The 23,314-nt window shown below is 43.1% G+C and overlaps 1 protein-coding gene across 16 annotated transcripts in view; it reads left to right on the forward strand.

Moving 5' to 3' along the window:
* Window positions 1–23,314, forward strand: part of LOC127448476 (microtubule-associated protein 2-like) — a 205,174-nt gene that overhangs the window by 106,073 nt on the left and 75,787 nt on the right. For all 16 annotated transcript variants that reach the window (XM_051711021.1, XM_051711020.1, XM_051711026.1 and 13 more), the window contains one exon: window positions 13,081–13,324. In XM_051711021.1, coding sequence (XP_051566981.1) covers window positions 13,114–13,324 — 211 coding nt within the window. In that variant the 5' untranslated portion in view covers window positions 13,081–13,113. The remainder of the gene's footprint in view (window positions 1–13,080; window positions 13,325–23,314) is intronic.

Consider the following 23,314-nt stretch of genomic DNA (forward strand, 5'->3'; position numbering starts at 1 on the left):
GACGCAGAAGCCTCAACTGGGCTTTCCCCTTCGAGGACGATTGCCCAGTCACAGGCTGATGCAGAGATGACAGACATGCTTTCCCGGGCGGCCGCGAGCGTAAGGCTAGAGTGGAACCCTCCGCTCTCCCCTGAACCCTCACGGCTCGATGATTGGTTCCTGGGCTCACGGCGCCGCTCAAAGCAGCCATGTCCCTCTCCAGTGCCTTTCTTCCCGGAAGTGCACGAGGAGCTGACGAAATCGTAGGGGGCACCTTTTATTGCCCGGTCCCGATTCCTCAGTTCCCCCACCCTCACTACCCTCGATGGGGGGCAGCCAGGGCCTATACGGCGATTCCCCTGGTGGATAAGGCTCTCACGGTGCACCTATGCCCGCAGAGCGCCACCACCTGGCGCGGACGCCCAAAGCTCCCTTCCAAGCCCTGTAGGTTCACGTCCCTGACGGCTAAAGCCTACAGCGCTGCTGGACAAGCCGCCTCTGCCCTGCACGCCATGGTTCTCCTGCAGGTCCACCAAGCCAAGGCGTTAAAAGAACTGCACAAGGGTAGTTCCGCCCCAGATCTGATGCAGGAACTGTGCTTGGCGACCGACCTCACTCTCCGAGCAACGAAGGTCACAGCATGGCGGTCTCTTGGGCGGACGATGTCCACATTACTGGTGCAGGAGCACCACCTTTGGCTCAACCTGGTCGAGATGGGTGAGGCCGACAAGACATGGTTCCTTGCTGCCCCCATTTCCAAGGCTGGCCTATTCAGCGACACCGTCGATGACTTTGCCCAGCAGTTCTCGATGGTGAAGCAGCAGACGGAGGCTATCCGGCATATCCTGCCCCAAGCGGCTCAAGATCCCGTACCCCGTCTGCTCATCGCCAAGGGCGTCCCCCTGCACCGGCTCTGCCGCAGCCCGCCCCTTCGGCCCGGCGCCGGCGTGGAGCCCACCACAGGAAGCAGATGCCACCCGTCTCACAGTCGGCCGCTAAGAACCCACGGAGGTCGTCAAAGCACCCCTGAGACGGGCGACCCAGGGTCGAAGAAACCCACTCATCTGGAGCTGGTAGGAAGACCACTTCATCCCCCGGTGGAGGGCCGGTTGGAGAATTTTTTGTTGCCTTTTTGTTTGATTTTGCCGCATGCCCAAGTGGCTGCAGTACCCAACAGTTTAGAAAAAGAGCGGTTCCCTAGGTCACATACCCAGTGTGCATGGTCGTCATCATGACTACCGTCCACGGGTTTTTCCTTGCAGGATTGGCGCTCCAGCGGCGCTCTGCCCCTGAGCGCCCAGCTGTGGCACACATCCGCCCCCGATGTGACAGTCTCCATGGGTCACGAGGACAGGCCTCTTCCTCCCCCATCCCAGGCTGTTCCAGGGGTGGTCACAAGGAGCCAGGTAAGTGCTTCGATGTCCCTAGACTTAGCACGGCCACGACGTGGTGTGGCACCTCGAGCTCCGCCCTGCCACGAGGCCTCACCTGCCGATACGTCTGACGACATTGTCCCCTTGGTCCCCCTTACGCGGAACTTGGATGCGTGGCTTGCGCTTTCCAATCCGTCGTGATGGCTGGTCCGGACCGTCTGACTTGGCTACGTGATTCAGTTCACCAGGCGCCCGCCCAGATTCAGCGGTATCACTTCAACTTGGTGAAGGACGAAAACGCTGCTACCTTGCGCGCGGAGATCGCTACCCTCCTACGGAAGGACGCGATAAAACCTGTCCCTCCGGCTGAGATGAAGAAGGGGTTTTCCAGCCCCTACTTCATCGTACCGAAAAAAGGCGGTGGGTTGCGGCCAATCTTGGACCTGCGAGTACTGAACCGGGCTTCACGCAGACTCTCATTCAAGATGCTGATGCAAAAATGCATTCTGGTGAGCGTCCAGCATCAAGATTGGTTCGCAGCGGTAGACCTGAAGGACGTGTACTTCCACTTCTCGATTCTACCTCGACACAGACCCTTCCTGCGGTTTGCATTTAAGGGTCAGGCGTATCAGTACAAGGTCCTCCCTTTCGGCCTGTCCTTGTCTCCTCGCGTCTTCACGAAGGTCGCAGAGGCAGCCCTTGCCCCGTTAAGGGAAGTGGGCATTCGCATTATCAACTATCTTGACGACTGGCTAATCCTAGCTCACTCTCGGGACATGTTGTGTGCACACAGGCAAGGGCTGCCTCTGCGACCTTCGTGAAGATGTGAGGAGACAAGGACAGGCCAAAAGGGAGGACCTTGTACTGATACGCCTGACCCTTAAATGCAAACCGCACACAGGGGACTTGGTGCTCTCACACCTCAGCCGACTAGGGCTTCGGGTCAACTGGGAAAAGAGACTCCACCCTCAGGTGGTCCAGCTGATTTGGAGTCGATTCAGACAGGCACTGGTGGACCTGTTCGCCTCCCAAGAATCCTCCCACTTCCCGCTCTGGTACGCCCTGACCAAAGCCCCCCTCGGCATAGATGCGCTGGCACACAGCTGGCCCCCTGGCCTGCGCAAATATGTGTTTCCCCCAGTGAGCCTACTTGCACAGACATCTGTTTGCTAAGTGGTGTTCTTCCCGACGGGAAGACCCCCAGAGATGCGCAGTCGGATCAGTGCTTTCCTTCCTGCAGGAAAGGTTGGAAGGGCGGCTGTTCCCTTCCACCTTGAAGGTGTACGTTGCTGCCATAGCAGCACACCACGGCACAGTCGATGGTAAGTCCTTAGAGAAGCACAACCTGATCATCAGGTTCCTGAGAGGCACCAGGTGGCTGAATCCCTCCAGACCGCATCTGTAGTGCTTCAGGGTCTACAGAGAGCCCCCTTTGAGCCTTTGCAGTCAGCTGAGTTTAAGGCACTCTCCTTGAAGACTGCCCTCCTGACTGCGCTCACTTCCATCAAGAGGGTAGGAGACCTGCAAGCGTTCTCTGTCAGCAAAACGTGCCTGGAGTTCAGTCCGGGCTACTCTCACGTGATCCTGAGACCCCGACTGGGCTATGTGCCCAAGGTTCCCACTCCTTTTAGGGACCAGGTGGTGAACCTGTGAGTGCTGCCCCAGGAGGAGGCAGACCCAGCCCTATCGTTGCTGTGTCCAGTGCGCGCTTTATGCATCTATTTGGATCGCACGCAGAGCTTTAGGATCTCTTAGGATCTTTGTCTGCTTTGGTGCACAGCGGAAAGGAAGCGCTGTCTTCAAGCAGAGGATCACCCACTGGCTCATTGACGCCATAGCTATGGCATATCACGCCCAGGACATGCCGCCCCCGGTAGGGCTACGAGCCCATTCTACCAGAGGTCTAGCGGCTTCCTGGGCCCTGCCCAAGGGTGCCTCTCTAACAGACATTTGCAGAGCAGCGGGCTGGGCAACACCCAACACCTTTGCAAGGTTCTACAACCTCCGGGTGGAACCGGTTTCGTCCCAGGTAGTGGCACACAATACTAAGCCCGGGATAGCCGGCCGGGTTTATCGCTTGCACATAGCGCCTTTCACCTCTTCTGAGCTGAAGACGTGCACTATTAATTCACAGTAGTGTTCACAAACTATGTTCCCTGGTTGACTTCCTCCGAGCACTGTGGCAGTTGAGTTCTCGGAGAGACTCGCTGCCAGCCCAGTACACATGCTAGCTAAGAGCCCTGTTCTCGGGTAGGTGCTCCGCATGTGGCAGTTCTCTGTAAGGTAACCCCATGCGATATATATCGTCCGCTAATTCGTTTCCCTGTTGGCAAACTGCATCTTCCTTGGGCAGATCCCCTCTGCCACAGTCTCCATGTTTGTAGTAACTCCTCCCCGTTGGGCAGGATCTACCTTGAGACTCTCCACATGTTCGTCAAGACCATGTGACGTATTTTTTCCACTTAAATTCCCCCCCCCCTTTGGGTGAGGTGTGGTTTCTGCGGTGTCCTCCCCTTGGGAGGGACACCCACCGACTAGACCTGGCGGCCCAGTCGGATAATCCCCCTTCTTTTTTAGGGAGTGGAAAAAAGAAGGGGAAAAGAGGCCACGACTGGGTTAGCCTGTCTCTATCATTTGGGTTGTCGACTTGTCCCCAAAGGGCCGTTCGACACTCATAACTATGTTGGGGGAGGTTACGTCTTGGCCTGGTGTGCTGGCTACGAGGCACACAGTGGTCTGCCCGTCACACACCGCCAGTTCACGTAACACAGTTCAGCCAGTTGTGGTGTTTCGTATAGGGACCCCTAGTGTCACTACATCGACACAACATCGAGTGAGTGACAGATAGGGAACATCCTGGTTACTTGCGTAACCTCCGTTCCCTGATGGAGAGAATGAGACATTGTGTCCCTCCTGCCACAACGCTGAACTACCCGCTGAAATGGCCGGACCTTGTCTCGGCTCCTCAGCATAAAACCTGAATGAGTGGTTGCATACCAGCTCCTTTTATACCCGTATGTCCGGGGGAGTGGCACGCAAATACCACTCGCCAATTTTCATTGGCCTTTTATCAAAGACCAGAGGTGTCTTGGGCTCCCAAGAGTGACCCCTAGTGTCACTACATCGACACAACGTCTCGTTCCCTCCATCAGGGAACGGAGGTTAAGCAAGTAACCAGGACGTTTTTCATTGAGAGTGAATGCATAACACATTAAGATAAATAACACTGAGAAAACAAAAAAGTTTTAAGTTGAGATTTAAACTCAGAGATAGAAGAGATGCTGCGAAGAGTCAGGGGGAGGGAATTCCATATATTGGGTGCTACTACGCTGAATGACCTGCCACTCTTAGTAGAGAGGCGAGATCAAGGGACAGAAAGGAGTCCGGACCCAGAAGGCCTAAGCGAGCGGATGGGGTTGTAGAGGAGAAGCAATTCATTAAGATAGTGAAGTGCCAGACCATTAGATACATGACTAGATTATTAGATAAAATAATGAAAAAATATAATGCATGTTCTTCTTTTTTTTCTATTATTCTCTGGGGAAAATGAGCCTTTCATTGTCCTGCACATCCTGTATGGTGAAATTGTGCAGATAATCATTGGTAAATGGAGAACAAACTGATTTGATGATGTTCGTGATTGAGAACTCTGACACACGCCTGATTATAGAACTAAACACAATCAGGATATATGCATGTATGCAGGTTTAATGATGCTTCACGTTATCACTTTTAACGAGCATGACTGACCCTGAACAGATGAGATACGCCCGTTTAACACTTGAAGAATGAAGAATAAAAGCAAACGTCTATGTGTATTTTCTTTAAAGGTTCGGTTTTTATCATCAATTTATCTTTTGTTAAAAAGTTGTGCATATGAGCTGACCAATTCTGCAACAGCTGTGAAGTATTTTTTAAGTATGTAGTTTTTACTGCACCTGCTAAGCAATTTGCATGAATACATTTTGATTGAATGAGATGCTCTAAAATGTGCTTACCTAAAAGTTGCTGGTTCATGTTTTAAAGAACAGTGTAACTGAACTAAGCCCAGACAAGCTTAAAAACACGCGCTCCACTGATGCTGTTGAAAGTTCCACTGAGTGTTATTGAACTCACCGCTGAGTTTTGCAATTTTAGATTAATCGGTCAGATTAATTGGCAGGCCGCATCAAATCATCCACTGTATTACATTAAATAAAGAAATTACATCGTACCGGGAGACTCTGAGAAGTGGTGGTACACAAGAAAAACAAGCACTTCAAGCACTGCTGCCATACTTGCATTAATATCGAGCCTGCAGGGAATGCAGAGCAGTGCATGGTGTCACGACCACACTTATGCAAGCTTTTCTTACCGGGTTTCACAGCTGAAGCACCTGTGTAATCCTACCTGTAGACTTTAATTTCATGTGAAGAAGCTGTAGCAATATCATTTGTATTGCGGATTCAATAGTCCCACTGCAAGTGTGAAATTTGAAACTCACCTACCCAAGTTAATTCATTAGAACTGAATGCCCCCCACAGTATTACTTTTGCAGCTGACAAGCTAAGCTATTTACTTTATTACTATATAGTGTGTGTGTGTATGCATGAGTTGAGAGCTGTGCATTGCAGCTGCAGAGGGGTGAGCCAGGTATCCTTACACATACAGAAAGAGAGGGAGAGTAGGTTAAGGAATAGAGCCTACAACTTATTTAACTGACTGTTAATAACAACTGCCAGCATACACATTATGTAGATTACTTTAAATGTGTAGCAGTTGTTCAGTGCTTGTCTAGTACAACAGAAACTCAAGTTTTTTTTCTCAGAGTTCTCAAACTATCCATGTCAGTCACTTCTATGCATTTTGTCATCTGTGAAACGGTCCTTGTAAAAGGTGCTGGTTTTTGTAATGCACCCTATATATTCAGTATTTCCATATAGATTCTATTCATGTCCCTTTGAGTTTTCATTGAATTTTAGAAGTTGGTTAATTTTTTTCCCACAACGACAGAAATAAAAGGATGACTCAGTGGTGGAAAAAGCCTTTTGGTTAAAATATTATGAAATCAAATTTTTTTATTTATTTTTTTTTATTTATTTTTTTTACTTAGAATAATGTGCTTGATTAATCATGCACAATAAGGCCAGGGACATTTATAAAAAAAAAATAATACTAATAGGGCTTATTTTGATTTCTTATTGTCTTATTGTGTAAATTCCCAATGCTTGGGGACATTTACCATTAACGTAAAACTTTTCCATAACAGTTATAAGTGCTTATGTATATACAGTACCTTGAAACTCTAAGAATGCACATACTGTACAATACTGTATCAGGTGCTGTGCAATGTTACATTCTGTGAATGCTGAGAAAGTCTACTAAATCATTTTTGAAGGATTTTGAAGGTTAGAAATGTTTGATGATGTACAAAAGGGTTTTAACAGGGTTTAACTGGGGATTTCTACCATCATGTGTGTTCGTATTTAATGTTCATCCAAGCACAATTGCTTTTTTCATGTATTCATATAATATTTACTGTCACTATGTCCCATAGATTAGCTAATTCAGACTGCTGTGGTTGGTCTATTCATATTTGTGATCTATCGGAAATTTTTTAGAACTTTGAAAAAGAAAAGTAAATTCTTTAAATGTCAATGCAAATGTTCATCCTCTACTGAGGCAATTTAATGCCATATCCAGTGGGGTGTTCTGACAGTAAGGAACAAATCCCTTAAAACAATCTAGGGCCTTGACTTCACAGCTTCACAGACACCCCTAAAGGTTGCAGTGTTTGGATAGGGTGCACATATCACAGTGTCAACCCAGGGACATGTGAGGGCCAGGGGCGTTAATGTCTGCCAACTGGCTCTGGTTGACCCAGGGAGAGACAAGAGATTTTTTCAGCTTCCCTTTCTGAGGAAAATAAGGTCAGAGCTGTCACTTCCATCTGGGTTGACTGAAATGGCTCATCCAACTGCCACCCTCTCTCAGCCAATTGCTCATAACTATGACACTTCATCCACCAATCACAGCTAGGATTGCAGGGGGCATGGGGTTTATGTTTGGCATGATACCTGCTACAGGCGTGTTATCAGCTTCAAGTGCAACTGGGTAAATATCATGAAAAATGTCAAGAACATATCCTGCTCATATTGCACCTCATTTTTTTGCATTGTGACATTTTTTCATCATAAACAAGAACCATATATATATATACACACACACACACACACACACACACACACACACACACACACACACACACACACACACACTGATCAGCCACAACATTAAAACCACTGACAGGTGAATAACATTTATTATCTCATTACAATGGCACCTGTCAAGGTGTGGGATATATTAGGCAGCAAGTGAATATTCAGTTCTTGAATTTCATGTGTTTGAAGCAGGAAAAATGGGCAAGCCTAAGGATCTGAGGGCCAAATTGTGATGGCTAGACAACTGTTTCAGAGCATCTCCAAAATGACAGGTCTTGTGGGGTATGCAGTGGTCAGTACCTACCAAATGTGGTCCAAAGAAGGACAGCCGGTGAACCGGCGACAGGGTCATGGGCGCCCAAGGCTCATTGATGCACATGGGAAGCGAAGGCTAGCCCATTTGGTCCAATCCCACAGAAGAGCTACTGTAGCACAAATTGCTGAAAAACTTAATGCTGGCCATGATAGAAAGTTGTCAGAACACACAGTGCATCGCAGCTTGCTGCGTATGGGGGTGTGTAGTTGCAGACCGATTAGAGTGTCCGTGCTGACCCATGTCCACCACTGAATGTGCCTACAATGGGCACGTGAGCGTCAGAACTGGGCCATAGAGCAATGGAAGAAGATGGCCTGGTCTGATGAATCATGGTTTCTTTTAGATCATGTGGACGGCCGGGTGTGTGGGCGTCGTTAACCTGGGGAAGAGATGACATCAGGATGCACTATGGGAAGAATGCAGGTCAGCGGAGACAGTGGGATGCTCTGGGCAATGTTCTGCCGGGAAGCAGAACATTGCTCAGAGAAACATGACAAAGGTGGTTTGAGGAACATGACGAAGAGTTCAAGGTGTTGGCTTGGCTTCCAAATTCCCCAGATCTCAATCCGATTGAGCATCAATGGGATGTGCTGGACCAACAAGTCTGATCCATGGAGGCCCCACCTCACAACTTACAGGACTTAAAGGATCTGCTGCTAACGTCTTGGTGCCAGATACCACAGGACACCTGCAGAGGTCTTGTGGAGTCCATGCCTTAATGGGTCAGAGCTGTTTTATATATATACATGGGGGAGATTAATTGTCATGAAAATTAGGTGACAATGCAAAAAAGCCTAATGGTCCTTAAAATAGGCTTCAGTTTTCAGTTTCAAGGGTCAAATTACAATTTGATCCCCTAGGAACCCCTAGTTCAATTTAAGTTAATTAAGTTAGTTAAATTAGCACAAGATTAGATTAAGCAGTTGTTGACTAGGACGTCATCCAAACAGTTTGCACTTTAAGAGGCAAAAACTGCTTTGGATTTTAACATCCATGTGAATGGTTTTGATATCCTGTCATTTCTCATGAGCAAAACTTTGTAGTGACACTTGTTTTCTAGTGTTTTTTTTAAAAGCAATACTTGGATTATGGTAATATGAGGGCAGTGTAACCTCCACTGCCTTCTCAACAGCCTGATCTGTGATGGGCTTAATCTCTATGCAGGGGACCAACAGGCAGGTTGTCTTCCTGTGGTGCTGATGTCCCAGAATGTTCCACTGACATTCAAGCGAGCTGACACTGGGGGAGACGTGACGGGCAGCCCAGTTTCTGCAGGACACCTCCTCCATACATTAGCCTAGCAGTCTGGGAATGGGAGGGGGTGCCATCCTCGCATGGAAACCACTTCATCAGCCATTCGCCCATCTTTCTGTGTATGCAGGAAGTGTCCCTGCAGTGTCAGAATAGCAATAAATAGGAATAGGCTGAAAGTCATAAACAGTTACTTGTGACACTGCTTTCTCTATTCCAGCTCAGTTATTGGAATGGATATGGACAAATGAGTTTAGTTTCTGGATAAATAGTGTTATTGTAGCTTAACTGGTAGATCATGGCACTAGCAATGCCAAGATCATTGGTCTTAGAAAACACATACTTATAAAATGTATTCCTGAAATGCTTTTGTGAGTTGTTTTGGATAAAAGCATCTACATTTAATCTGAGCACAAAAGCAACATTTCGAGCAGGATTTACATAAAAATAGAACAAGATGTCGACAAAATGTTAGTTTTGGCTTCAGCAAAGTCTCCTTTAAGACAAATTAGTTGACTTTGCGTCCATTATAACAATGAGCCATGCATTTTTTTTAAACTATGTTCTCTGTTTGCATTTTTATTACCTAACTATTTTTTATCAACTATATGCTATGTAAATAATAGGCATATAAGTACAGCACCTATTTTGAATGGGGAAAGACAGAAATCTCCAAAACTGTTTGTCACCAAATCACCCAAACATTTAAATTCTCTCATCATTTACTCACCCTCATGCCATTCCAGATGTGTATGACTTTCTTTCATCTGCTGAACACAAATGAAGATTTTTAGAAGAATATTTCAGCTCTGTAGGTCCTCACAATGCAACTGAATGGGTGCCAAAATTTTGAAGCTTCAAAATCCACATAAGGGCAACATAAAAGTACTCCAGACGACTCTGGTGGTTAAATCCATACCTTCTGAAGTGATATGATAGGTATGGGTGAGAAACAGATCAATATTTAAGTCCTTTTTCCTTCACTTTCACTCCTTCTATTTTTGGTGATTCACATTCTTCGTGCATATCGCCCCCTTATGGGTAGGGAGGATAATTTATGATAAAAAATGACTTTGATCTGTTTCTCACCCACACCTATCATATTGTGTCAGAACAGAGAGTTTTACAACTGGAGTCATATGGATTACTGTTATGCTCCCTTTATGTGGATTTCGGAGCTTCAAAATTTTCTCACCCATTCACTTGCATTGTATGGACCAACAGAGCTGAGATATTTCTCTAAAAATCTTAATTTGTGTTCCGCAGAAGAAAGGAAGTCATATACATCTGGGATGTCAGGAGGGTGAGTCAATCATGAGAGAATTTTCATTTTTGGGTGAACTATCCATCTGAATAAGGTGAATTTCAAAATTAATTTTTTGACATGCCCTTTCTCACTTTCATGACAGCGTGCACTCAAGCTGGCATGGAATGCACAATTTCCAAGTTTAATTAGATTTTGAATCACTGTTTTTCAGACTTTTGGATCCCTATGAAATCAGCATCTGACAAAAAACAACATAAAAAATGTAGATTCTTTAGTCAGATCTGGCTACAAATATCTATTTTTCTGGCTGGTCCAGTTAATGTGTTCTAGAGCAATAAGACAAGACAGTGCCTTTACTAATAAGGCAATTGTTTTTTTAAAACCAAAAGCTGTGATTTCCTTTCCTACAGTTGCCATATTGAACATTGTGATTTCTCCCATTTGCTTTTCTACAAGTGGTCTGTCTCCACCTCCTTATACTGTCTCTGGCTTTAGTTATGTGTCCCAGTTCTTTTGGGAACAGTTCTCTGACCCTGCCTTCAGCATTATCACTGGTGGGTTGGGTTTGTTGGCTGGCCTCATTCCTGGATCTGCCATGGCACCTAGCATACTTTCTGTAGATTAAAATCATCAGTAGCCTCAGCCTTGGCACCATGCCCAGTGTACCACACCTGCTGCCATTGCAGTGCCTATCCAGACCCCCTTTAAGATTAGTTAGTGTTATTTCAACCTCTGTCCACTCGAGGGTGCTGTTTCTCATGCAGGATAGTGATGCAGTTACTGCAATGTGCTCACTTTTAGCAATGCACATCTTTATGAGATTGACAGCAAAGCTACTTCTTTGTGTGTGTGCAAGTCTTTCTAGATGCCTGTCACTGGTTTGAAAGTGACCTTAATCATGTACAGAATGCGAAGTGAGAGAGAAACAAAGAGCCATGGTCTGTTTACTGATTTTCTATGAAGAGTGCCTTTCCTTTAACATCGCCAAATATAAAGGAAGTTCTGGTTAGTATGCAACTCAAAACGATGTTCACATATTCTGCAATTTGCAGTGACAAATATTCTGATACCTAGATATGTTGGGTTTTTTTATTTTTTGGTGCACTTTCTCTTAGTTAATAGTTAGTTATTCTCAAACACTCTTAAATCGTAAATTCTTAAGAGGCAGAGGCAGAAAGTTTTCCTATAATCAACTAGTTGCACTAATCATAAAAGCCCAGAGAAAAACCCTTAATAACATAGAGAAAGGTATTGAGACTGAGAGGGAGGGAGAGAGATAGAGAGAGAGAAAGAAAGAGAGAGAAAAGTAGGGAGGGAAGGCGGCTTCCCTTGAGGAAAGTGGAGTTACTGTCAGTAAGATAGAAGGATCGAGTCCTGACTGATCAAAGCCTTCATCAGCAGCTGTCTCTCTGTTGTGATTGCACAGAGACTCCCCTCCACCCACAGCAGCACACACAGAATTGCAGAGCAATTAAGATATCATGAACGTCTCTGGTGGGCTAAAATCATCGGAAAATACACTTCAAGCTGAACTGAGAGAGAGAGAGAGAGAGAGAGAGAGAGAGAGAGAGAGAGACTGCCAGAGGGCAGAGTGTGGACATGAGCAGACACTACAAATTAAGATTTACAAGAAACCGTTGCACTCTAAACTGCAGCTTTAATTGTTGGCACTGTGAAGCTGTCTTATTTATGGAGGGTAAATGCCTTTGTTGTGACTTCTACTGTATTGTTTCTTCATTGCCAAAGTTTTTATAGTTTCAATGTTTACTATTGTTTTCATTTCTATTTTATTTTCAATTTTTCCTTTCAATTCAGTTTAGTTTTTGTGAGTTTTCACCCTATTACTGTTACTTTTGTTTATTTTATCCCCAGTATTTGATCGTTTCTGTTTAGTTTTCCAGTATATATGAAATCACTTAAATATGTTTATGGCTGTTCATTTTCTTAGGCCATTTGAAGCCGTTCAGGTTCATCTGGTGTTATAGTTTTATAGTGGCACTCCATTAAGGTTCCATTTGTTAACATTAGTTAACAACATTAGTTAACATGAACTAACAATGAGCGATACTTGTATAGCATTTATTAATCCTTGTGCATGTTAATTTCAACATAAACTAACAGGCCTAAATTTTGTTTTTAATTAAATTTTGTATATGTTAACATTAGATCATGCATTATGTTGTAACCTGAACTAACAATGAACAATTGTATTTTTATTAACTAACATTGACAAAGATTAAGAAATGTTGTAAAAGTATTGTTTATTGATAGTTCATGATGCCTAATGCATTAATTCATGTCAACAAATGTAACCTTATTGTGAAGTGTTTCAAACTTTATCCAGTTACTTATGTTTTAATTTAGTTTTTCATTAACACTTTACAATAAGGTTCTATTTGTTAACGGAAGTAAATGTATTAGGTATTATGAACTAATAATAAGCAATATTTTTTAAAGCATTTGTTAATCTTGTATAATGTTAATTTATGAAAATAAAATTGTTCATTGTTAGTTCAGGTTACTTCATAATGCATGATCTAATGTTAACATATACAACTTTGAATTAAAAAATAGTTAAAAATAAAAGAATTAGATTATACCACTATAGACCGGTGTGAACAGTCTCTGTGGACGGTTGGACAATGTACCTTGTATTTTTTCACATGATCATGATAATTTTTCCTTATCTTTCAGGAGTAAGGAGTGACCCCCTCCTCTCTGGTTCAGATGGCAGACGGTCGGCAGCCTGAGGGCAGAGCCCCCCAGTGGTCATCTACAGGAGCCCAGGGCTCATCCTCCCCTGGTGGACATGGAGAGAACGGCTTCTCCTCCTATAGGGCTTGCCAGCCTGGTGGTGCCCACGCTGGTTCTACCACCTCCTACGCCAAAGAGAATGGCTTTAATGGAGACCTAACCTCTGGACATGCTGTGACTGCAGGTAAGAACCAGAAAATGCAATAAAATAGGTCTTGCAATAATGCATTTGCAATAATGAAAGGTTCCTGTTACTCAACTGGTAGAGCAGGGCTCTAACAACACCATGATTCTGGGTTTAATTCCCAGGGAACACACACACTTTGAATGCATTGTAAGTGGCTTTGGATATAATCATCTGCCAAATGCATAAATGTAAATATGACTTCACTATAATTTTATGAGAAAAATATTTGATTAGAATACTCACGTGACTGAGAAAGCCACATAGGCGATACAGAAATTTTAGGAGAGGGGAAATATGGGACAAAGCGCGATTTTTTTCAGAATAAGTCGGGACACTAGAAAAAGTGCTTAAATACGGGACTGTCCCAGGAAAAACAGGATGTCTGGCCACCCTAGGTATCACCCATCCCTAATACCCGAAGCCAAGGTTGTTAGTCAAAGCAGCGTGAGTCTGAGCTCCACCCGGTGAAGCCTTCAGAATTTCCACTGAATCCCTCAACAGTGCAAATGAATAGGCTTCTAATGTCTGACTGTCAGATTCATCAGCCAATCGGATTGATTTATTTGTTCTTGGTGGGTGTGGTCTTTAGGGTATGTCCTGGTCAAGGCCTTCTAGCTGGCTTTGAGTGACGCAATCACACTTTAAGTGTTGAACAGTTGAAGTCAGAAGTTTACACACACTTTAGCCAAATACATTTAAACACAATTCCTAACATTTAATCGTAGAAAACATTCCCTGTCTTAGGTCAGTTAGGATCACTACTTTATTTTGAGAATGTGAAATGTCAGGGCCTGGGTAGCTCAGTGGTAAAATACACTGGCTACCACCCCTGGAGTTCGCTAGTTTGAATCCCAGGGTGTGCTGAGTGACTCCAGCCAGGTCTCCTAAGCAACCAAATTGGCCCGGTTGCTAGGGAGGGTAGAGTCACATGGGGTAACCTCCTTGTGGTCGATATAATGTGGTTCGTTCTCGGTGGGGCGCATGATGAGTTGAGCGTGGTTGCCACGGTGGATGGCGTGAAGCCTCCACACGCGCTATGTCTACGTGGCAATGCGCTCAACAAGCCATGTGAAAAGATGCGTGGGTTGACAGTCTCAGATGCGGAGGCAACTGGGATTCGTCCTCCGCCACCCGGACTGAGGCGAATCACTACGCAACCACGAGGACTTAAAAAAAGCCCATTGGGAATTGGGCATTCCAAATTATGAGAAAAAGGAAAAAAAAAAAAAAAAGAATATGAAATGTCAGGATAATTGTAGAGAGAATGATTTATTTCCACTTTTATTTCTTTCACCACATTCCCAGTGGGAAAGATGTTTACATACACTTTGTTAGTATGTGGTAGCATAGCCTTTAAATTGTTTAACTTGGGTCAAACGCTTTGGGTAGCCTTCCACAAGCTTCTCACAATAAGTTGCTGGAATTTTAGCCCATTCCTCCAGACAGAACTGTTGTAACTGAGTCAGGTTTGTAGGCCTCTTTGCTCGCACACGCTTTTTCAGTTCTACCCACAAATTTTCTATCAGATTGAGGTCAGGGCTTTGTGATGTCAACTCCAATACCTTGACTTTGTTGTCCTTAAGCCATTTTGCACAACTCTGGAGGTATGCTTGGGGTCATTGTCCATTTAGAAGGCCCATTTGCGACCAAGCTTAAATTCATGGCTGATGTCTTGAGATGTTGCTTCAGTATATCCACATAATTTTCCTTCCTCATGATGCCATCTATTTTCATCTATTAAGTGCACCAGTCCCTCCTGCAGCAAAGCACCCCCACAACATGATACTGCCACCCCCATGCTTCACGGTTGGGTGGTGTTCTTCGGCTTGAAAGCCTCATCCTTTTTTCTCCAAACATAACAATGGTCATTATGTCCAATAAGTAAAATTTTTGTTTCATCAGACCAGAGTCAATTTCTCCAAAAAGTAAGATCTTTGTCCCCATGTGCACTTGCAAACTGTAGTCTGGCTTTTTTATGGCAGTTTTGGAGCATTGGCTTCTTCCTTGCTAAGCAGCATTTTAGATTATGTTGATAAAGGACTCGTTTTACTGTGGATATAGATACATGTGTACCTGTTTCCTCCAGCATCTTCACAAGGTCCTTTGCTGTTATTCTGGGATTGATTTGCACTTTTCGTACCAAACTACGTTCATCTCTAGGAGACAGAATAAGTCTCCTTCCTGAGCAGTATGATGGCTATGTGGTCCCATGGTGTTTATACTTGCATAATATTGTTTGTACAAATGAACGTGGTACCTTCAGGCATTTGGAAATTGCTCCCAAGGATGGACCAGATTGTGGAGGTCCACAATTTTTTTTCTGAGGTCTTGGATGATTTCTTTTGATTTTCTCATGATGTCAAGCAAAGAGGCACTGAGTTTGAAGGTGGACCTTAAAATATATCCACAGGTACACCTCCAATTGACTCCAATTAGCCAATTAGCCTATCAGAAGCTAATTGGCTAATTTCCTAAACCGTAAAGGCTTGACATCATTTTCTGGAATTTTCCAAGCTGCATAATAGCACATTTAACTTAGTGAATGTAAACTTCTGATCCACTGGAATTGTGATATAGTCAATTAAAAGTGAAACAATCTGTCTGTAAAACAATTGTTGGAAAAATTACTTGTGTCATGCACAAAGTAGATGTCCTAAATGACTTGCCAAAATTATAGTTTGCTTATATGAAATCTGTGGAGGGGTTAAAAAAATTAGTTTTAATGACTTCAACCTAAGTGTATGTAAACATCTGACTTAAACCGTATGTAATTTGAAATCGAAGAGCGTGAGATCTATAGCAGACTCGTCAGCTGTCATCACTGCTGCTATCGCCGTTGAGAAAGAGATCCTTATCGATGTAAAAACCTGACATGTTCTGCATGACCGTGTGATTATTTAATTTATTAAACAGGATAGGAGGACTGATTTTCACTTCAAGTAAATTGGTAAGTGCTTTTTGCATTGTTATAGCAACATCAGGAGTTTTTTAAGTGTAAATTAGGCTGCTTGAGCATTCAGTGTCGTTTCAAGTTTTGAAAAGTAATAGTGTACCCTGACGAAACAAAATTTCTTGCAAGCAAAATTTACATAGCAAATAGCGAATAGCTTTTCCAGGTATTATAGACCTCCTTGGTAGATTCATATGAAAAAAATATGATTTTTTAATGTCAGTTCAGGAGATTTCACAAAACAGTCATGCTGCAGTTAAAATTTGCTTGAGCATTCCAGCCTGATGTCATTAATATTGTAGCTATTTGTATGTTAATATTTGTAACAACACGTTTGTACGTTTGGATAGACACTAAAACATACAATATGGACATTTGAAAGCATCTAAAATGTAAACATTTGTACATATTTACAGCTTTAGAAAAGTGAAATATTAACAAATCCATTACAACTACACAAATCTATTATAAATATAAATCTATTATAAATATATTTGTACATTTTTACTGTTTTATAGATATCTTAGATCCCTTAACCCTACCCCAACCTCTAAACATAACCACATTTCAGCAATATAAATACATGTAACAAGTAGATGAATGTACAGTAGCAATAATTTTTGTTACAATATATTAATTTATATATATTTTACAGCCGCTAATCCCAAAGCTACTCCTAAACCTAACCATAACCATTTATTAAGCATATAAAAGACATAACAGGCAGATAAATGTAATCACAATAATTTATTCAGAAAAATGTCAAAATTCAGTACAAAAGTAGTCCAAAGGGTGATGCAATGCATCCGATGTGCTCCCTGACGGCATACAATAGCATTGTGTGAGATAGAGAGTGAAATTTTAATTATTGTTCGCTATAAATCTTCTCCTGATGCACTCCATAACGGCGCTGTCATTTCTCATTCAAACATAATACGGCATGTCGCAAACTGTCACGAGACACTTGAGAGCCAATGAGCATTTGACATCACTGCCATAAAACCACTGGTCTTTGGATTATAGCTAACAAATGTATGGATTCATTTTATTATTGTTTTATGGTGCTTTTTGTGGTTTATTTTGGTTTTCGGCAGATTCTGAAAACTCCTTTTGTGTCCCATTAAATGCTTAATAAATGATTAAACGATTACAGAGTTTTTATTCTGTAAGTACTTTTATAACATTTTAAAGTTTAGTCTTGGTTAAAGTGATATAATCCTTTAAAACATTGTATAAGGCAGCAGAAATCACACAGAACTGAATGAAACCATAAAAATGTCATTATTATAATGTTAACTGCATTAAATATATGTGATGGCATTTAACTAATCTCATTGATTAAACATTAAATGTAATTAACTGATTAATTCTATGAATTATTCAATATTAATCAATTCAAACAGTACATGTAAACATTTGTACGTTTAAATGCTGTCAGTATGTCAGTATTGTACATTTCAATGTCTATGCAAATGTAAGAGAATGTACGTTTGCTAGAACCAAACTCATGAATTCTCATGAGATCACGTTGAGCATTCAGTGTCATTTCAAGTTATGACTTTCGTGAGTGGACGTGCTTTAAAAATATAAATTGGTGTTATTAGTTGGCTGCGATGTAATGTATGATGTCCATAGGCATAGGGTGTCTTATTCATTGTGAAACGGAGTTTTCTTAATGGCATGAATCGTATTGAAAGCCTAGACTTAAAATGCACGGGCCACCACTGCTCCCGGAAGTTGCGAAATGTCAGCCAATCAAATTACTGCTGGCTATTTCAGCCAGCATTTGCCATTTTTGTGTGCAATATGCATCAAACGGGCTGTGAACGGATTGTGGGCAATCTGAGCCTGAGACTTGAGGTCAAAAACAACTAGGAAGGCATTTTGACCCATTGTTTAATTTCTGTGTGAGTGAGGGCGTAATTTAGTCTCAGACTTATAAAATTCCTGCATCTGTATTGCTGAAGGCTGATGCACATTACTGAAATATTATAACTGAATGTTCTGAGGAGGCAAACTGCATATTACCCACTGATAGTGGGTAAAAAACAAAAAACAAAAAGCATACCAGCAGGGGAGAGGCTCTTTGCATTCTATTCTGTATGGCAGCTATTAATGCAGGTGAAAGGAATGACATACTTAACAGAAAGTAAACAATTATCTCTGTTGTTTTTTCCCATTGGAATGATAGATAGGCTTAATAACAGACTCTGTTACCATTTTAAATGTCACGTTGTGTTGTTCATTTGCGTGCGTTTCACCGAAACTGTTTAATGTTGTTTTAGAAACCAGTGAGTGTAGAAATCTGTGGTATGAGGAAGTAGGTTTGGCCAGAGCTGTTCTGTCTGGGTATTATAAGGCCTCAGGGGAGTACTAGGAGAAAAATGAGGTGCTGCTTCTGTCATGTCGGCAAAAAATAATGTAAAGGGAAAGATTGTAGGGATGCTGAACAAAGGTCTGGCAGAGTAAATTGTAGGGGAGCAGCTGCCATGGCAACCCTGTGATAGTGAGAGTTGGTGCTGTGAGCCCTGCTCAGGGGGAGGGAGTGGTGTTGATAATTACCCCTGTAAAGATGGATCATAACTGCCTATTACACACAGACAAACAATACCAGTGCTCCTGCACATTTGTAAGGGTTTACAAAGTACATGCACACACAGGCACAAGTGGAGATACACGATTACAGGGCAAATGAGGGTGAATCTCACAAGAATTCTATTTCTCATTCTGATTACTGTATTTGAAAATCATCCTGTCTGAACATGATGATTTTTTGTTTTATTAACATTATTTGACAGTGAAGTATGTAAGTTTTACACCAGTATCATCATTATACAAAATTGCAAAACTGTTTCAAACAGGTTTCCCAAAAATTCCCCCCGTCTGACTTCGGTCTAAAAACAGAAAGTCCCGCCCCGGACATTATAGTATATAGACCAATAGTTGAGCCAATGTTGCTGTGTCAGGCTGATCAGGATGATCAAACAAACAGAGCGATGTTTTGATAGGTAGAGTTAATAATGAGACTTAAGGACTTCTCAGCTATATTTCATTTAAGTATCAACTTTGTCACAGATTTTCCTCTTAAAATGTCTGTGGTGATATAAAATATAGTTGTTAGTATACAGTAAGAGTATAGAGCTATAAGAGTAATGCAAATAGCATAGTCCAGATCGTATGGTCCCAGAAGAATTTGATGAAAATATTTGAGTTCATATTGAAATCTTTTTATTGTAGACTGTGTCATCTTGGCAGATCTGAGGACATTTTTGAGATCTCATTTGAAACCTTATAGGAGACACCTGTGAAAGTCTCTATTTGCTCTCCATTTCATCACATTTCTGTCAAGGAGAAACATTTGAGATAGTTAAACAAACAAAATCTCTTTAATTTCTTTCATATGGATTGCATTGATAGTAGTATTCCTCAAGTTTCAGAGTGTTAAGAAGAAGTGTTGCATTCTGGGAGCCCAGTCAGCGGAATAATAGCCTCATCAGCAGAATTGTTCAGAGTTAAATAGATAGATGAAGGAATGACTGCACAAATAAAGAAACACTTGCATAACAGGTCATCCTAAGCGTTTCGTTTCTGTTCTCTGCTTATAGAGAGCAATGCACAGACAGCTGCAGACAAGCACTCAGTGACACATTGACAGCTCAAATGGCTGGAAACTGTGGGGTGAATTTACAAGGCATGAATTGCGCCCATTGATAGTGTTGTTTATCTGTATGCATGGTTTTATCAACCTATTTAATCAATGAATTATGCAAATCAGGAAACGTGCTGAACAAAATTTGCATGGCCCAATTCCCAATCTTGCTGATTGGTTCTGAGTGCTAGGTTGCAAAGGATCCATGCAGCAGACCACCGTGTTCTGGCATACTTCACTGGGACTGTAGTGCATCGCTCCACCACTGAAATCTAGACACCTGAATGGGCTCTTTTAAATGCTGAAAGTGTGCTCTACACTGCTCGTGGATACTGTATATGTACAGGTATAACACACTCCTCCATCATTTGATTATCATTTGATGAATTACTGCTGCCATGATTGTTCAATAATGTACACAAACATCTTTTTTAATAAAATTCCCTTTACCCCCTGCTTTCCGCCGACGATAGTAGCGTGACATTAATTATGCCAGGCAAGTAGCACTCCCTTCTGTAAATCAGGCACAATCAATAACAAGCCTAATTACAGGTGGCTTGTTTGGGCTAAGAATGACAATGGCTCAATTCAAATACTCGCAGCGCTATTTCACCACATTTAGCGCCTGTTTGAACTGGATTTCTGGTGGTTTGTTAGTAAGGTCTACTTAAAACGTTTTTGCACTGAAATATAGCACACAAAAGTGCCGCTATTGTTTTGTTTACATGTTAACATGATTTTAGTGTGATATAATTTTACACAGATAAATTAAGCGATTTTATTCAGTTCTGGGATTTCGTGGTCATGACAAAGAAGTTGTAATATTGGAAATAATCTATGGATATACACAGATAAGGTTAGTGTCAGGTGTATTCTGTTGATTCATGTCTTTTATTTTGAAATTCTAGTTCCTGTTTCATGTCATGTGTTCCTGTTTCCCTAGTCATGTGATTTCTGTTTTCCCTCCATGTTCATGTGTCATGTTTTCATTGGTTTATTGTTTAATTATGTTGTTATCAGTTCTGTTTGTTCATTGGTTTATGTTCTCCCATGTCTTGTATTTTAGCCATGGTCAAGTCAAGTCAAGTCAAGTCAAGCCTGGTTATAGTCAAGTTTCATGTTATGATTGCTTCATGTTTGTAGTCAGGGTTAATGGTTTTCACGGTCTCTAAATAAACTGCACTTGGGTTCTTCATCTTCATCTTCACGTCCTCGTCCTCGTCATAATTGTCAGCAGTTCCAGCCAACATACGTTACAGAATACTCCACCTCCCACGGACCCAGCTTCTGCGCTTACATCAGGGGAATCGTCCTCTGGAGGACTATGTTGAGGACTTCTGCGGTCTAGCCAGCCAGGTAGACTTCAGTGAGGTTGCCCTCAAGGGTTGTTTTAGATTTGGACTAAATGAGTCCATTTCTTTTTTGATGCCTGGCGATCGCAGTTCCCTCAGCCTGGCTCAATATATCGACCTCGCCCTTCGATTCATCGGTTCCGCGTTCACTGTGGGGGAGGCGGATCCCGAGCCAGAGTTCCACGACATGGCCGCTGTCGAGCCAGAGTTCCACGACATGGCCGCCGCCGAGCCAGAGTTCCACGACATGGCCGCCGCCGAGCCAGAGTTCCACAACATGGCCGCCGCCTCAGCCTGCTCCATGCCCCGTCACAGCGACGCCTCAGCCTGCTCCATGCCCCGTCACAGCGACGCCTCAGCCTGCTCCATGCCCCGTCACAGCGACGCCTCAGCCTGCTCCATGCCACGTCACAGTGACACCTGAGCAGTGGGACATGGAGATGGTTCCCACCCTTATACCCACCTTTAGTTCTCCTGAGCAGGCAAGGGGAACTTTCGGTCCTCCGATCTCACCAGTACCCTCTGAGCCCTGGACTTCGCTTTGGCCTGTCGGTCCCTCGACATTGCCTCAACTCGGCGTTCCCTCGGCTCCACTACGGTCATTCAGTCGGTCGGCTGTGCCGGGGTCCCTCGTCCCTCTGGCTCCTCCTTGGTCTGTCGGTCACCTGGCTCTGCATCGACTCTCCGATCCTCTGGCTGTGCCTCGTCCCTCCGATCTGTCAGCTTTACCGGGGACCTCCTTCCCTACGGCTCCACCTTGGTCCTCCCTGCCATCGGCTCCACCCTGCCCCTTCGAGTCTTTGGCTACTCTACGGGCACCACGTTCCAAGGCTCCGCCCCTCAAGCCTCTCAAGGCTCCACCTTCCATGGCTCCGCCCCTCGAGCCTCTCATGGCTTCACCTCCCACGGACTTTGCCCTGGTCCCATGCCCCTCGCCCTTTCTTGCCACGCCACGCCCCACGCCTCAAGACACCCCCCCCCATTTTCATTGGTTTATTGTTTAATTATCTTGTTATCAGTTCTGTTTGTTCATTGGTTTATGTTCTCCCATGTCTTGTATTTAAGCCCTCATGTTTGCATTGTCTATTGGTCGAGTATTGAATGTTATCGGATGTGTTTGTCAAGCCATGGTCAAGTCAAGCCAAGTCAAGTCTAGTCTGGTTATAGTCAAGTTTCATGTTATGATTGCTTCATGTTTGTAGTCAGGGTTAATGGTTTTCACGGTCTCTAAATAAACTGCACTTGGGTTCTTCATCTTCACGTCCTCGTCATCGTCATCATTGTCAGCAGTTCCAGCCAACATACGTTACAGTTAGTAAGCAATTTATCACACTAAAACCATGTTAACATTTATAATGTTTATGAATTGTGGCTATACATTGGAAACTGTGTATTTTCACGTAAATGGAATAGCCTCATTCACCAGCATCATAAGTGCCTTACTGTAACCGTGACTTTTGATTTTTTGTTAAATTAATGAGGGACGAGATATTTAAAATAAATAAATAAATACAACTGTGGAAATCAACATTAAGCCACAAATGCTATTATCTTGTATTGAACCCAAAACATTCCTTTAAGATGACTGGAGACACAGCAGAATCCGCTAGAATCAAACTTCAGAGCCTCGTACCGAAGTCTCCATCTGGACAGGTTCACATATCATGGCATCACCCTGGGAAATCTCCCTTATTTTTAAAAATATTGTTTGAAATTCCATTTATTTTTATGTGCGTAGTATCTGTTTTGTGAGTTTGATACTGCTCCCTTCCTTTACACTTTATGTCACCGCTGACACTTAAGTGTACATTACTGAGGACCATACAAATGTTTTCCCAGAAGTTATACGAGTATGGAATCCCTTCGCATTCCAGTAATCTCTGTCCTTGATATAAATCAGCACAGTTCCCCTGTCACCCCCATAAGTACTTAATACACCGCAAGGCCGGGCAGAACGCATCACGGCACCAATCTCTAACAGTGATTGATGGAGATGGACTTCCCAGCATTAATGCTAATGATCCTTCAGCCAGTGT

Source organism: Myxocyprinus asiaticus, chromosome 11 (genome assembly GCF_019703515.2).
Source record: "Myxocyprinus asiaticus isolate MX2 ecotype Aquarium Trade chromosome 11, UBuf_Myxa_2, whole genome shotgun sequence".
NCBI lineage: Eukaryota > Metazoa > Chordata > Actinopteri > Cypriniformes > Catostomidae > Myxocyprinus > Myxocyprinus asiaticus.